This window comes from Callorhinchus milii, unplaced genomic scaffold (assembly GCF_018977255.1).
Source record: "Callorhinchus milii isolate IMCB2004 unplaced genomic scaffold, IMCB_Cmil_1.0 Scaffold3, whole genome shotgun sequence".
NCBI lineage: Eukaryota > Metazoa > Chordata > Chondrichthyes > Chimaeriformes > Callorhinchidae > Callorhinchus > Callorhinchus milii.
This window is the reverse complement of record NW_024704744.1, coordinates 47,785,896-47,802,463: the sequence shown is the minus strand read 5'-3', so window position 1 is coordinate 47,802,463 and position 16,568 is coordinate 47,785,896. Positions and strand designations below refer to the sequence as shown.

Here is a 16,568-nt window from a genome sequence, read left to right as displayed (position 1 = left end):
TGTGTGAGGATGGGAGTGTGGTGTGTGTGTGTGTGAGGAGGATGGGAGTGTGTGTGGGTGTGTGTGTGTGAGGATGGGAGTGTGTGTGGTGTGTGTGGAGGATGGGAGTGTGTGTGTGAGGATGGGAGTGTGTGTGTGTGTGTGTGAGGATGGGAGTGTGTGTGTGTGTGTGTGAGAGGATGGGAGTGTGTGTGTGTGTGTGTGTGTGTGTGAGAGGATGGGAGTGTGTGTGTGAGGATGGGAGTGTGTGTGTGTGTGTGTGTGTGTGTGAGAGGATGGGAGTGTGTGTGGGTGTGTGTGTGAGGATGGGAGTGTGTGTGTGTGTGTGTGTGAGGATGGGAGTGTGTGTGTGTGTGTGTGTGTGTGAGGATGGGAGTGTGTGTGTGTGTGTGTGTGTGTGAGGATGGGAGTGTGTGTGTGGGGTGGGGAGTGTGTGTGTGTGTGTGTGTGAGAGGATGGGAGTGTGTGTGTGTGTGTGTGAGGATGGGAGTGTGTGTGGGTGTGGGTGTGTGTGTGAGAGGATGGGAGTGTGTGTGGGTGTGTGTGAGGATGGGAGTGTGTGTGTGTGTGAGAGAGGATGGGAGTGTGTGTGTGTGTGTGTGTGTGTGTGTGTGAGAGGATGGGAGTGTGTGTGTGTGTGTGAGGATGGGAGTGTGTGTGTGTGTGTGTGTGAGGATGGGAGTGTGTGTGTGGGTGTGTGTGTGTGTGTGTGTGGGTGTGTGTGTGTGTGTGTGTGTGTGAGAGAGGATGTGTGTGTGTGTGTGTGTGTGTGAGGATGGGAGTGTGTGTGAGTGTGTGAGGATGGGAGTGTGTGTGTGTGTGTGTGAGAGAGGATGGGTGTGTGTGTGTGTGTGTGTGTGAGGATGGGAGTGTGTGTGGGTGTGTGTGTGTGTTGGGGTGTGTGGGTGTGTGTGTTGGGGTGTGTGGGTGTGTGTGTTGGGGTGTGTGGGTGTGTGTGTATGGGAGTGTGTGGGTGTGTGTGAGAGGATGGGAGTGTGTGTGTGTGTGTGTGTATGTGGGTGTGTGTGTGTGAGGATGTGTGTGTGTGTGTGTGTGTGTGAGGATGTGTGTGTGTGTGTGTGGGTGTGTGTGGGAGTGTGTGTGGGTGAGGATGGGAGTGTGTGTGAGTGTGTGAGGATGGGAGTGTGTGTGTGTGTGGGAGTGTGTGGGAGTGTGTGTGGGTGAGGATGGGAGTGTGTGTGAGTGTGTGAGGATGGGAGTGTGTGTGTGTGTGTGTGGGAGTGTGTGGGAGTGTGTGTGGGTGAGGATGGGAGTGTGTGTGAGTGTGTGAGGATGGGAGTGTGTGTGTGTGGGAGTGTGTGTGTGTGTGTGTGTGTGTGTGTGTGAGTGTGTGTGTGTGTGTGGGAGTGTGTGTGTGTGTGTTGGGGTGTGTGGGTGTGTGTGTGAGGATGGAGTGTGTGTGTGTGGGAGTGTGTGTGTGTGGGTGTGTGAGGATGGGAGTGTGTGTGTGTGTGTGTGTGGGAGTGTGTGTGGCAGTGGATGGAGGGATTGCGGGTGAGAGCTGTTACCTGATGGCGAGCAATTCGTGTAGGAGATACGCGGCGGCTGCCAGCAGCGCTCCCCCGGTCAGACACAGCGTCTTCTTCCACCAGGACTCTGCTCCCAGCCCTGACATGATGGCACAGTAGTCCTGCAAAGGAAAAGTGATTATGTATCCATAAAACGAATAGTGGTCGTCGGTGCCGCACAGTCCCAGGGAGAAGCTCTGATTCCTGCTCAGATCAACCACGCACGACCTGGACGAGGCGAAACCCACTCCCCAGTACATGTCCTTTCCAGGTTCCGCCCGAGCGACCCCGAAACCAGCGGTTCCTGCCTCAATTTGTAGGCAAAAGGGCTGCGGGTGGCGGCGATGTCGTGCGACTGCGATCTGCAGAGCAGAGGACGCACATCTGCGGGGACTGCGGTGGGCAGTGCCCTCTGCATACTGCCAGCTCTCCCCCTCCCTCTCTCCCTCTCTCACTCTCTCACACTCACTCTCTCACTCTCTCTCCCTTCACTCTCTCTCTCTCTCACTCTCTCTCAGCCTTTTGTCTCTCCTTCTTATATTTTTTTCTCTCTCTCTCTCTCTCTCTCAGCCTTTTGTCTCTCCTTCTTATATTTTTTTCTCTCTCTCACTCTCTCTCTCTCAGCCTTTTGTCTCTCCTTCTTGTATTTCTCTCTCTCTCTCTCTCTCTCTCACTCTCAGCCTTTTGTCTCTCCTTCTTGTATTTTTCTCTCTCTCTCTCTCTCTCTCTCCCCACCTTTTTTTTTCCAGTAAATGCAGTGATGTCATTGAATGTCACATTGATTCCTTCACTCGCATTAGCCATTGCCAACCCCATACCCAAGTCGCACTCTCTCTCTCTCCTCTGTCTCTCTCACACACACACATATCCTTAGCAGAGAGAGAGAGAGAGAGAGAGAAAGAGCCTCACCACCCTGTAATACTGACAAACAATTCCAGGGACTCGTGGTTATTATTATTATTATTATTATTATATCTCATGGTCTTTTGCATATTGTGACCAGATGGCGGGGACACTCCCACCTCCTCTTCCTCCTCCTCTTCTCCGCACACCTCAGTTTTGCAAAAAAAAAGTTCCCATTACATCTGCCAGTCGATATAACATTTAAAGCACGAAAAAATATAACACAATTACACGTAAGGTCTATCACAGAAACGTTTTGCCTCTTAAGTGGCCCGATCAATATCGGCTGAAACTTCAAGATCCTCACTCTCGTGTTCAAATCCCATCACTCCCCGGCACCTCCCTACCTCTACAACCTCCTCACTCCCCAATCCACCAACCAGCGCCTGCGCTTGACTGGCACCGGCCTCCTGCTCGTCCCTCGCACCGTCCGCCCCACCATCGGAGGTCGTGCTTTCAGCCACTATGCCCCAAAACTCTGGAACACTCCCCCTCAATCCCTCCAACTTTCCCCTTCTCTCCTGTCTTTCAAGTCTGAAAACTTTCCTCTTCAACTGTGCTTACAGCCACCTCCCCCCCTCCCCCCGGCTCGGAGTCAGGCTCCGCCACTGTTAAGCGCTCTGAGACGCTACTCTGCGTGGAGGGCACTATATAAGTGCAAGTTATTGTTGTTGAAACTGAAGGGCAGATGAGAAATATTAACACAATATTTATCAATGTGATTTTTTTTGCATCCTTGAACTATATTTGTTAGAGTAGTTATTGCAAGAAGACATCAAATTATCCAACGCCCATTGAAACCACCTTCATTTGATGTTTAGGGTTTGCCTTTGCTATAAAATTGCAGCTGAGATACTTGACACACAATGTGTAACGGACCCGGGTTTGGTTGCAGGTTACAGTGTTCATCTTATACAAAACATTGAAGTTGCTTCGAAGCAATACAAATTGTACAATATTTAGAAATAAGAAAGATTTTTCTTCATTAATGTGCTGGCCCCTGTTGTGTCATTTCACAAAGCCAGAAGTTTGCTGGCATGCAAAGTCACTAAGTCCTGTAGCTCAGTGGTGAGCCATTAATATTTCAATATATCCAGCTATACTGTTGCTAAAAAAAAAGGGAATGGGCCGGTCCAGTGGTACAGAAGAGTTATACTGAAGCAATAAAAAAATTATCATCTTTTAAAAAATGACGACAGGCATTAGAATTCATTTTATACAGAACAACAACAAAAAAGTTACATGATACTGAGTTTCAAGGTTGTACTGTAGTTGAAAAGTTCAGGTAACATTATAAAACCAAGAGAGCTATTTGTGAACATTATCTAAACAAGGGCTACGAAATACCCCTCACCAAATAGAGGGCAACTTTTTCAAGCTTAAAAAAGCAACTGGTCAGTTTCTGGTTAACATTCGAACATGTTTTCCCCCTTCAGCTCCATTGCATCCCTTCATTGCTGTATTTCCTTCTCTGCTGTATTACTATTTGCTGCTGAATAGTATCCCTAACCACTTCGCCTCTTCAACACCCACTGAAGTGTAATTGATTGAAAAGTTAATTTAGGCAAATTCAAAACAAATCCTGTTTGCCATGTTTTTTTTAAAAAGGCTCAGGTCACAACTTAAATCTTCATATTGAATTTGAGTTGACCTTATCTCAAATAACTGGACACTGATAACTGGTTCTTCAAAAAATTCCCCCTTCCACCCATGTTTTCTTGTGGCCGTTACACCAGCCCTTTTTTCCTGGTACACCAATGCATCAAAAAATACTGATATGATACACCAGGGTTGGCCAACTTTTAGCCCGCATTACACATGGGTAGAATAGTCACACGGACCACATGGCCATCCCAGAGTTAAATGATCACAGGTAACACAGAATCTTGGAACAGTAGAGAGTATGAATCAATTCAAGAGGTAAGTACAACAATACTTGCATTTGATACAGCACCATATCTGGTCGAGACATCTCAAAGCACTTCAGAGGCTTTTGATGTAAACTGTGTATTTTTAGAACGTGGCAGTCAATAGATACATTTCCGGAGAAAGAATGGATTGTAAAAAATTGAAAGAGACTAATTTACCAAATAGTGGATTTACCAAAAAGCAAGGTTTTTTGGCCAAGCAGCCTTTTCCTAGTAAAATCCCTGTTCCTATACTGTATTGCATGAATATCTGCAACTTCATGAAGAATGGTGCTTTTGTTGCCTCCAGGGATTGTGTTTAAGAAATTCAGCCACACAAGGGCTGTGAATAACATCTGCCGGTGGGGGGTGGGGGCAGGTCGGGGGTTCAAAATGCAACTATACTTTTTGATATCTGTCCTTCCTTCCACTAAATCTGATGAATTTGTACCTTTAGACTGTCAATAATGTTGCTTTGTTGTCGTGAGAGTACCTGCTTGGAATAGGCCAAATGGCTTTTTTGTAGGATTTGTCTTTGGATTTAGAATAAGAATTATTATTAGTTATTATAATGAGCAATAAGGGACTATATCAAATGCGAGGATTGTTATTGTTATTATTAACAAGAATTGTCCTGTATCTTGAGATAGACACTTTAGCATTTATTGTATTTCAGATACTCTGCTGACACAGGTTAATTTATTTAGAACCTGGCAAGCTACTTGAAACACAAGTCTCAGCAACAATTTAAAATGCATTTTCTATTCCCTTTCATTTCCATCTTTCTAGCAGTTGTACCAAGTGAAAAACAAGTGAAGTTTCTCGTGTCAATAAGGGTAATCCACTCTGACGTGTCTGCCAATTTCCTTTCTCCCATCCCGATTGTACTCAATCCCTCCTCTTAATGTCCTCTTCAATAATGGTAACTCCCCATGTGTCTTGCACCTCTACAGTGCAATTATGTATGAATTTGCGGTACATAGATAGGTGTTTGTGATCATGAGTAAAATTGGGAGACAGAAGAGGGCATTCCAAATATTATTGGATAGAAAAAAAACGAAAAAAAACACAAACACACCATCCAAAGTTATACTTCTTTAATTTGTATTGGATTTGCCAAAATACCTAGTACTAAATCTACCAACTGTGAAGATAGATTCTGCAAGAAACTGGCACACTTCAGTAATAACTGAAAAAATACCAGCCTCCTGGGTCAAAATATGTCTAATATCATACAAAACATTCACCACAAAGCAATTTGAGATGCTTGATGTGTAAAATCTAGCTTAGTGCACACTGATATAATGGAAGGCCAGAACATGCATGTAAAAATAGTTTAATACTTGCTTAATGGATTGTATTTTCATTTACTTAAGAATATAGATATTGGCAGAGACATGTTCTATGACAGAATACATCACACTCCTGAAAAAATGAAAATGCAATTAAAGTCTAAAATATGATTTAACAGCCATATTGTGTCGTAATGTTATCTCAGAATTGCCACAGTACTGAAGAATACCCCCCAAAATATACACGTTCAAGATTGTTTATTTCAAATTAAAACAATCCTTAGTATATTAGTGCAAAATTCTGTAACAATGACATTGCCATCTTTACCTAGGTATGGAAAAATAATTTTATAACATCCAAATATTAAACAGTCTCAGAAGAATCATTGCAACAAGGGCTTCAGTTAAATAAAAACTGACAGCTGCAATTTTTCTATTTTAGATTCATAGCAAATATCTCTTATGGCAGAAATAAATTAATCTGTCTTGAGTTTATCGAAGTGTCTTGGTATGTGGCGTGAATTAGAGTTCCCTTTACAGCAATTACACTGTGGAGCCACTTCTAGATTCTGAATGGTGCGTGCCCTCGTTCTGCCCCTGATCTCTTTCTGGTTCTGATTTAAACTCCAGGTTGTCAACCCTGCACTTCACGGCGTGCAGTGCATAGTTTACACTTGTATTAGTAATCCAGCTCCAGGAGGCTGAAAGGGGATTATACAGCATTCCATTGACCGTCTCCACTGTAAAGCCATCTGAAAAGCATAAACAGGAAAGGTAGGATTCATCGTTTTAATGGAAGTGAGATTAATATTCCATTAAAAATAGAATTAAAATCAGCAGCCTTAATAAGGAGAGAAACATCCTAATATCTTCATTGGTTTACTTTCTATGCGCAAAACACTATTATCGTACAATTAATATTAAAAATCTGAAAGGAAATCTGTCCCTCAAATTATAAGTAGATTTTTTTTACTTGATGTCTCACAAAAGGCTTTAAGCATCTGGTCTTGGGTCTTAGATTTCAGCCCTTTTAGGTTTTGTCCCATCCCTACAGACATTAGATACTCACATAAATGGAAAAAGGAAAATTGACACGTTGAGTTGTTTTCTAACAAATATTAATGTACGTTCCTCCAAGTAATGCTCTGCTTCTAAATGCAAGTCTTAGTGGTCTGTCAATTTATTTTAAAAATATTCAATTTTAATAACCAGGATAATGCAGCTGGTAGGTTAAAATGACAAGAACAAAATAAAGATTTGTAATAAGCAAAGATGTGACCCATTTTGATTCAGGGATTACATAAATTAGCACTAATCCTAGTTATACAAACAGTTTATTTATATCATTCTTTGCAGATAAATCTAGAGTCAATGCAAAACCTTTAACATTATGGTAACAGCTTACAACGGCTTCTCCTCTAGTCCCCGCACTGTCACGTGTAGCGTCCCTCAGGGCTCTGTCCTTGGTCCCCTTCTCTTCAATCTCTACATGCTCCCGCTCGGCAATGTCATTGGCAGGCATAGGGTCAATTTCCACATGTATGCGGATTACACCCAACTCTATCTCACCACCTCCATCCTAAACTCCAGGACTGTTGATGTCCTGGCTAATTGTCTGTCTGACATCAATTCCTGGACGAGAGCCAATTTCCTCCAACTTAATGTTGGCAACATAGAGGCCCTCCTGCTTGACTTCCGGCTGCGCCTCCTCACCTCAGCACTGACACTATCACCATTTCTGGCTGCACTCTTCACCTCAACAAGCCAAACCGCACCTCGGTGTCCTTTCCAACCCTCAGCTATCCTTCAAATCCCAGATTCATGCCATGACCCGTTCCACTTTCCCCACTTCCGCAACACTGCCCACCTCCACCACTCCCTCACCGCAGGCTGCCGAGACCCTGATCCAATTTCATCACGCCCAGCTTGACTGCACCAACACTGAAAATGCACTTTACTCACTGAACTTCAGAATCTTCTCCAGCTCTTCCGGGGAGATGAACTTTTGCCATTCATGTGTCCCACTTGGTACAATTCTTAACACCTTCTCAGCTACCACAATGGCAATTGCGTAGGACAGAGTTGTTTTATTGATTGTTGTTAGGAACAATGATCCTTCAGGCTATTTAAAATATAGAAGAGAAATCACTTATACTACACACCTTTTCATCTGTTAAAAGAATTATTTTAATTGACTATTACACATCAATCCAAATCTGAGTTTTTAATTATACTTCTGGAAGGATGAGCAATGATGAACAACTCGATAAATTAGGACTCTTCAACCTTGAAAAGAGAAATGCCTTAAAAGGGATCTTATATACAACAACAACAACAAAATTACATTTGTAAAGCGCTTTTCACGTCGAGAGGACGTCCCAAGGCTCTGAACAGTCAGGGATCAGGACCTGAGCATGGGGGGGGCAGGGTTGGGTTGAGGGAGGGCAGAGGGGGTAGGAGGGCAGCTGAAGGCACGGTTGAAAAGGAGACTCTTGAGTCGTGCCTTCAATAAGGCAAGAGGGAGCAAGGCAAAGGGATTGTGGGCTGGAGTTTCAAAGGGTGTGGGCACAAAGGCTGAAAACTCGGTCGCCGATGGTAGGGAGAGTCGGGCGGGAGATATGGAGTGGGCTGGAGCCTGCTGAGAGGAGGGAGCGGACAGGTTGATACAGGATTAATACGTCCGAGAGGTAGGAGGAGGCAAAGCCATGGAGGGCCTTGAAAGTGAGGATGAGGATTTTGAATTCTATCCTCTGAGGGATGGGGAGCCTTTAGAGCTGGGTGAGGGTGAGGTTAATAGCGTCACGGGGCTGGAAGAGAAACCGTTGGCGGAGACCATGTGAGAGATAAGACCTGAACCATTCAAGGACAGACCCTTGAAGGATGAGGTGAGAGGAGAGGCCGTGAAGGGAGTGGTAGGAGAGGAAGGAACCAAGCTGGGAAGCAACGACTCTTTCAAGGACCTTGGAAAAAAAAGGGATGGGCTGGTAGTTGGAAAGCAGGGATGGGTCCAAGGAAGGTTTTTTCTGGAATATAGGCACATATGGAGTTCTGTAGCTCAGTGGTTAGAGCACTCGTCTCACAAGTAAGAGATTTCGGTTTGATTCCCAGCAGAGCGAAATGTTGGACAAGTTTCCTTGCTCCACACGCCTCTGTTTACCTAGCAGTAAGTAGGAACCTGGTTGTTTGTTGATTGGTGGATCACTTTTCCAGGGGTAATAATTCCTTAAAAAAAAATAATTATAAATTGGTCACTCAATCCATGACTGTTTGTGGGACACTGCTGTGCGCAATTGGCTGCCGCATTTCGCCCACAAAATATACAGTTAATTCACTTTACAGTATAATTGGTGAAGCGCTTTGAGATGTCTCAAAGACGTGATAAGGCGCGATATCAAATGCAAGGATTATTATTATTATTATGATCCAAATCTACTTTTTCAATCTGAAATTATCCAGGGAAGCATTAATTTCCCTGAATCCTTCCGAATTGAAAGAGCTAACAGGATAACTGTTCAATTAGGTTCTTAGGAAAGATGGTGCTGAAGATTTGGGCTTAAGTGTAATTAACTCTTGGTATATCATCAGAGGCAACCCTGACACAGAGATGTGAAGTCTGTAACCCAGATAGCACCCTCCCCAATTAACAGGAGGATGGATATTGACAAACAGCTTATAATAATCCTTGCATTTGATATATCTTAGAAGGGAGGGAGAGTATAAAATAAAAAAGTATAACATTAAGAAAATATATGGATGACCCATTCAACAGATCAATGTACCATACAGTGACAAATTATTGGTTTGTTTGCTTGCCCTTATTTCTAAAAAGGTCCATACTTTTACGATTTGTATATCATACAAATTGTTGAATTACATTGGATAAGTCACATCCGCTCAATGAAAGGATCTACTTTGATGGTATGCCATTTCACAAAAAGGACACTAATCATGTCATAACAAACAATTTTGTTTCGTAGCTATGCCAACAAGTGAATATGATTAACATATAGCAAAATAATATTTGCACGCGATATAGCACGTTTCGCCACAAAACACAGTCATTCACTTTACAGTATGTTTTGTGAAGAGTTTTGAGACGTTTCGAAGACGTGATAAGGCTCTAAATCAAATGCAAGGATTATTATTATTATTATTTCATGGACATCTCAAAGTGCTTCACGAGAATTTTACTGTGAAGTTCAGTATCTATGCATTTTGAAGGTGGAGGAGGCAGGTGAACGATGTGCGAGCACATTACACCATATCTCAACTTTGGTTTATTGTCATTGAATACAATTTATTCTATTAATACCTTTATCACTTGTGCACAACATCTGATGAATGTCTCCACATCATTCACATGTTCCACAACTTCAGATGCTATGACTGCATCAAACTTTCCTGTTGTTTCCGTTACCAATTCCTCCAAGGAGCAGGCACTATACTGTATGTGTTCTTGCAGAATGGGATCAAATGATTTATGTACTGTTGCGGTTTTAATATTTTCTTCCAAAGGATCAATTCCAGTAACCTCTGCCCCAAGTCTGCCCAGTGGCTAAATAAATGAAATGCAGAGTCAGCAAAAGCCTGAAAACAGTTTAGAAAAACAAATCATACTGTTCCTTTGGAACCACCTAAAAACATAATAACATAAGAAATGCTAGTATTTCTGGCAGTCGCATGCACAAATGTCCCGAACTACCTATGTACTATATCCCATAATGTTATTTCCTAAAAGAAAACTATCTAATCTGTGTTTGAAAGAATCAACACTTCCTGCTTCAACCATCGCCTTAAGGAGCCTGTTCCACAGGTTCACTATTCGTTGACTGAAATGTTTGCATAGATTCGTTCTGAATTTACTCCCCTTCAATCGCAGGCTGTGTCCTCTAGTTTTACTATTCTGGACAAGTTGAAACAGCCTGTCATGATCTATATTTTCTTGCCTCTTTAGAATCTTAAAGACAGCAATCATGACACCTGCAAAAGAGAAGTCATTTACAAAATAAGTAAGCATAGATCATAGAAAATACACTGGGAATTCTCCTTTAAATGTCCATTTGATTTGTTACATTTACAAATCTTCTGGGAACTGGCTCAAGTCTGCCTAGTGGACATTGAATAAGAATACTAGCTTGACATTTTCCTCTCCTCTCCCCACACCCAATTAGCTTATTGACCTTCGCTGTGAAAGCTCACACAAAAAGAATGCGACTACTTAGTAAAGTATCTTAGAGCTGTTGGTTGTCATGGAACTATATCCCAGTACAAGTTAGCAACTTCAGAAGAGGGAAAATAACAGAAGAAATAAAATAAAGCTCATGATCTTTTGCCAAATTCCCCCCCCCCTCCTCCTCTCCTGTTGTAGGGGTTTGCAGTTGCTTGCAACCTTCTAGAACTTTGCCCAAGTAATCCTTCTCCGTATGTGAGCCTCGACATTAACTATTTTTTATTTGACAGATCAGGCAAGCATAAACCTGTTAACTGATGCTCACTTCTCTTCTCCAAAGCCCAGACGCAAAGCATTTTAATGAGAGTCGACAACAATATAATTACTGTACCTCACACAGCAGGCCCCCTCCACAGCCAACATCTAGAATCATGAATCCATCGAGAGGACATCCTAATTGTTGTTTTTCACAATAGGTCAACAATGTATCTCTGAAAAGGATTAGCGAGAAACCAAAATGATTACTGTGCATATTACTTCCCTAAAGGTCAGACCGAAGAAAAAGATAGTATAGCAAATTAACTCCTTAAAATTGTTGTTTTCAGTTCTGGCAGTAAATTCAACCTTTATGAAAAAAAATCCAATTTACAATTTGTAAAATTGTATGGGTAATAAATAACTGACACGAGGTTTCAACATAAGTAAAACTGAGGGACTGTGCTTCAAAACTTGACTGATCATGTTGTGACGGCATTGCTTAAAATTTCAAAACTACCTTTTATATTTTGAAAGTTCTAGCACAGGAAAGCACTGAGTGTCCCATTACTCTGTCAAAGCAATAAAGGAGATAATAAAATTGAGCAATCGCAACCAATAAGTTAAAATATCTTAACTGATTACTGAACATACACTGTACTACAAATGCAAATTTCACTTGGCATGCTTAGAATTTAACCAATTTATACATCAGTTCTTTTTCTACCCGCCTTCATTTTTATCCTTGAAGTGCTAACTGATAGTGCAATATGGTTCCATGGACACCAACCACCCTCCAATATCTCAAGCAAGTTGCCATTGTTGATCAGCAAAGTCAAACAGTGGGTATTGGAGTCAGAAACAGTTCATCTCAGCCCATCCTGCCCTTGCTCAACACGTGCTACTGGATAGCAATCATTAGCATGAACCCTTGTTGATTTGTTAACTCTCTCTAGTCCAAGAGCACCGAGACCAATTGTAAAGTCTCCTCACTGCTAATTAAACCCGGGCCCTTCCAGATCTGTATAGTTCAGTTTCACAATAGGCTGAACAGAGGTGTGGAAGGTTAAGATCAGTATTTATTTCCCCCACTTCCCTCTCCGCCTCCTTGCACCACTGGATGGACCATCCCAATCTATGGGTAAACCTAAACAGGAAATTAAGTTCACCCTAAAGGTGACAAAGACATCTTGGACTGACAGGTATCAACCTATCAAGGATATCTATTTTGATTTCTATTAAAATGTAAACTTTTCTATTTTTAAAAATGGCCAGTCTTCATGAAAATATGTTTATTATAAACAGCACACAATTCCTGTTTGTTTGATTAGATAGCTTGCCTGTGTGGCAAACATATCCTTCACCTGGCTTTTCTCCATCATAATAAAATGTTTACCAAGTTTTTTTTTAAAAAGAGAGAATCCCCTTAAAAGTCATCAATTATGATACACGTAAAATTGGATTAAGACAAGTAACCTGAAACATTACAGTACCGGATAAAAGGAACCCGAAGCTCGTTTAAAGCATGAAGAGCTGCAAATTCTCCCTTTTCATCCCACCATTTCTGTGACAGGGCCTGAAACCTCTTCAGTTCCTCGGGATCCACAGTTGTGTTGTAATGTGTCTGTGATGTGCCGTATGTCCTATTAAAGCAGCAGGAAATAAACACTTTGATTGCATTGCACTCCTATGTCTCTCAACTGTAAAATCTTTGCAATCAATGATATTTTTAAACAATTTTGGAAGTAATACTGATATATCAAGTTTCCCAACAGGGTGAAACCTTGGTCAAGTTTCCTTACTCCACACGGCTGATAATAATCCCTCAAGAAAAAAAAACAATAATAAATTGGTCACTTCAATCCACGACTGTTTGTGGAACACTGCTGTGCGCAATTGGCTGCCGCATTTCGCCCACAAATATACAGTCAATTCACTTTATAGTATATTCTGTGAAGCGCTTTGAGACATCTAGAAGACATGAAAAGCGCTATATCAAATGCAAGGATTATTATTATTATAAAATGCAAGGATTACTATTATTATTATAACTCAGCACTCCAAGGGAAAAGGATCCAGTAACAAATTATCCAATGTGACGAGTTAGCCATTGGTCCTCACCATATGCTTCCAGGTCACTCTACCTTGCTCTCTCTCTCTCGCTCAGCCAACACCCACTTGCTGCATCTGAGCACATGCATCCAACCTCTGCCGAGCGTCTGCACCAGTCACAGGATAGAACAGGAGGTAGGATGGGAGACTGTGGTACAGCCCTCCAATGGACGAGAGGCCTCTGCAATGCATCTGAGCATCTGCACCCAACCTACGCTGAAAACCCTCACTAGTCATAGGACTGGGCAGGGGGTCTCTGCAACGCAAGACGCCATCTTACAGGACGAGTTATCTGATCAATTTTACATTGTATGTACTTACAAGAATTTCTATAATGCAACAAGTTACGTATTAAGCAGAGTGACGAGTAAAGCAATATCCCTTATTAATAGTTTATATGGGTCAGGATATTGATGACATGACGATTGTTTCCAGGTCAGGGCGAAACCTTGGGCAAGTTTCCTTACTCCACACAGAGCCTAATAATAATCCCTCCAAAACCAAAACAATAATAAATTGGTCATTTTTAATCTACGATTGTTTGTGGGACATTGCTGTGCGCAATTGGCTGCCGCGTTCACCCACAAATATACAGTCAATTCACTTTACAGTGTGTTCTGTGAAGTGCTTTGGGATGTCCTCCCGACGTGAAAAGCGCTATATCAAATGCAAGGATTATTATTATTATTATAAGTGACAGTGATGAATTAAGAGGGTTGAGGTATCCAGAGTTTACTGTATAAAATTAGAGCTAACTCAACAAGGAAGCTGTACTGCAGAAAAGGGGATGCTGTTTATATGCTATGTACAGTAAACTCCTACAAAAGACCCCGATTTAACCTGTCACTACCAATTAAATCATTATGCTGTCAAAAACCCAAATGCATTTATTTATGCATTTATACAGCACCTTGGGACTTGTATTTTGTATTGTACATGTGCCTAACTCACTACTCCAGATTATATATCACTGAGCCCTTTTCCCTTGGAGATATCAGGAGTTTACTGAACTTCAGCCTCTGTGAAGTAGGTTTCAAGCTAAAAAGTGATATTTGTGTACAGACTATGATATTTTCAAAAAAAATACTGTACCTACATTCACACAATACTGCTCATTAGTACCTCTTTGTTTTAATTTTCTAGCCCCATTCACTAAAACACAAAATCAGGTGTTTTTTGTTCTTTAAATATGCTACTTTGTTGTTTCAGCGCCTTGGGACGTCCTCCCGACGTGAAAGGCGCTCTATAAATGGAATCTTGTTGTTGTTGTTGTTTCTCTCTCTTCTTAAGGTGCTGACCTTAGTTGGGGAATAGTTTCACAGGCACCAGCTGCCTTTGACTTGTCATTGAGGGCAATAGTATTACCACAACTATTTCACCGCGGGTCAGGAATTGAATTGGCGATTTGAGCCATTTCGCTCCTGACACTCTTGACGTGATTACTGCTCGTAACCGACAAGACGAACACCGAGAGCCGCCAACGATCTTACAAAGCTCAGTGCTGAAAGTTAGTAACTCTGAGCACCGCACGGCTCGCAATAAAAAAAATAGGTCCCCACTGCTATCATCGATACGCTCAACATTCACACAGTGCAATTTGTTGTCGTCACTTAATTTAAACCTGTTTCTCCATGTCATCGCCTGCGATTATTTCAAATTGCCGCTTCTTTCCTTTATTAAATGTTAGAAAAATTCGTACTTATCCTCTAGATGTGTGTGGGGGGGGGGCGGCGGAGGCTTCATTTTGCATCGCTCATCAATTATATTTCACCAGAGGAACCTGACCCCCCGGGGCCGTGTCGGAGGGTTTAGTCAAGTTCACACCCAGTTGCGCTCGCGTTTGTCGTACCGCGCGTTTGCATGTGATACAGCGCCTCACCGCCCCCTTCGAGACGTCTCCGAGCGCTTCACGGGATACACTGCGAAGTGTAGTGACTGGTTTTTTTTTTGCCGCGCGAACGAAACACTGGGGTCAAGTCCAGTGCCGGGTTGACTTTGGGCTACAAAAGGGTGTGTGCGTGTGTGTGTGTGCGCTCTCCAGCCGGTGGCCACCCCACCCCACCCCGCCCCCCCCCCCGCCCCGCGGGCGGCTCGCGCTCACCTGCTCACTGCAGGCGGCACCCGCCGGGAGCTCGTGGCCGCCGCCGCCGCCGCGGCGTTCCAGCCGCAGAACGCGGCCCGGAGCGCGCGCCGGGAGGCAGAGAGCATGGCCGACCCCGCAGCTGCTGCTGCTGCTGCTGCTGCACCACCTCCCACAGCAGCACGTCACAGTCAGTCAGTCAGTCAGTCAGCGCGAGTGCAGTGCTGCACTTTTTACGCTCCCACTGGCACCCAACTCTTTGACCATTCGGGCCCGGGATTATTTGTTCCGGGCTGGCTTTTGTTTTTGCAAACAGGCAAACCCACCCACCCATCCACCCAGCTCTGCCTCTGGCAGAGCTGGGTGGATGGGTGGGTGGGTTTGCCTGTTTGCAAAAACAAGGCATTTTTTTTTAAAAAAAAAGTACAAATTATTCCTTGTGTCCTGGTTTCTTTGTTTTTTTTAATAAAAAAGCTCAAGCGAAAGTGCAATGATAAGTTTAGTTCCTGAACTCCATCCCACAGTCCCTTCGCCTCCTCGCTCCCTGCCTTGCATCCTTCAAGGCGCATCTCAAAACCCTCCTCTTCGACCATGTCTTCGGCCACCACCCTCCCTCCACACTTCCGGATCCCGACCCCCAGCTCAGGTCCAAACCCTGACTGTCCACGGCCCTGGGAGGTCCTCCCGACGTGAAAGGCGCTTCACAAATGTAATTTTGCATTGTATTTAAGGAATAAAAGTTTTGGTGCCAACATGTTGGGACGCAGTTTGATTGCAACAATTTGGCGGGATAAAGAATGTTGTTGTCCCAGTGGATTGAAAAAGGCACCAATTACTTTGGACAATTGATGAATGGATCTCATCGGACTAAAAAAAGGCACCAATTACAAATAATCAAGTAATTGGTGTAAACTTAATTAATTGGTTGTTCCTTATTAGCAAAGGGGCTCAAGGCCTATAAAAGGAGCAAACTCATGGTGCTTGAGGTGGCTGTTTATCTGTTGATGCAAAAGGTATATGTTTGACTGTTACTGAGTCGCCCTCTAGGTCAGGAATTGGTTTTTCAGTGCAATCTTAAGTATGATTTTAGTGTTTGTTATTTCTTGTTGATGTATTCATCTGATTTGTTGTGACGTTGCTAATGCTTTGGGTTGTGTGTTTCATGGAACAGCAATAAAATTCTGTTGCGTTTTCTTGACTGCTTTCTCGAGTCTCTGTAATCAATCTGGAAGGAGGGGACACATAAACTGGTTGAGCCTACATCAGTCTCCGAGTGCGATAGACTGCTGACTGAAGCTTCCCAATTAGCTGTAATATAAA

General features: G+C 43.0%; 2 protein-coding genes across 4 annotated transcripts in view; both read right to left on the bottom strand.

The window, feature by feature from the left end:
- Window positions 1-2,385, bottom strand: part of faxcb (failed axon connections homolog, metaxin like GST domain containing b) — a 28,453-nt gene extending 26,068 nt beyond the window's left edge. Inside the window, exons 1-2 of one of the 3 annotated variants that reach the window (XM_007892944.2) lie at window positions 2,265-2,385; window positions 1,530-1,651 (exon numbers count right to left, since the gene is read on the bottom strand). In XM_007892944.2, coding sequence (XP_007891135.1) covers window positions 1,530-1,651; window positions 2,265-2,345 — 203 coding nt within the window. In that variant the 5' untranslated portion in view covers window positions 2,346-2,385. Of the gene's footprint in view, window positions 1-1,529; window positions 1,975-2,264 lie in introns of those variants that run through there. The other 2 variants (XM_007892945.1, XM_007892943.2) reach the window with 2 other exon arrangements.
- Window positions 2,386-5,421: 3,036 nt separating this feature from the next.
- Window positions 5,422-15,413, bottom strand: coq3 (coenzyme Q3 methyltransferase). The gene is made up of 6 exons (XM_042333365.1): window positions 15,270-15,413; window positions 12,550-12,699; window positions 11,193-11,292; window positions 9,944-10,186; window positions 7,594-7,753; window positions 5,422-6,383 (listed from the first exon to the last, which is right to left on the bottom strand). The coding sequence occupies exons 1-6, from the start codon at window positions 15,374-15,376 to the stop codon at window positions 6,175-6,177; spliced, it is 969 nt and encodes a 322-aa protein (XP_042189299.1). The 5' UTR covers window positions 15,377-15,413; the 3' UTR covers window positions 5,422-6,174.
- Between the last annotated feature and the right edge of the window lie 1,155 nt (window positions 15,414-16,568).

What these genes read in the sequence shown, in the direction of transcription:
- coq3 (XM_042333365.1), bottom strand. Translation starts at nt 15,376, where the DNA reads ATGCTCTCTGCCTCCCGGCGCGCGCTCCGGGCCGCGTTCTGCGGCTGG. An exon ending in GAGGGGGCCTGCTGTGTGAG is followed by an intron (nt 10,187 to 11,192) that starts GTACAGTAATTA and finishes TCATTTATTTAG; the next exon opens with CCACTGGGCAGACTTGGGGC. An exon ending in GTTGTGCACAAGTGATAAAG is followed by an intron (nt 7,754 to 9,943) that starts GTATTAATAGAA and finishes TATTTTAAATAG; the next exon opens with CCTGAAGGATCATTGTTCCT.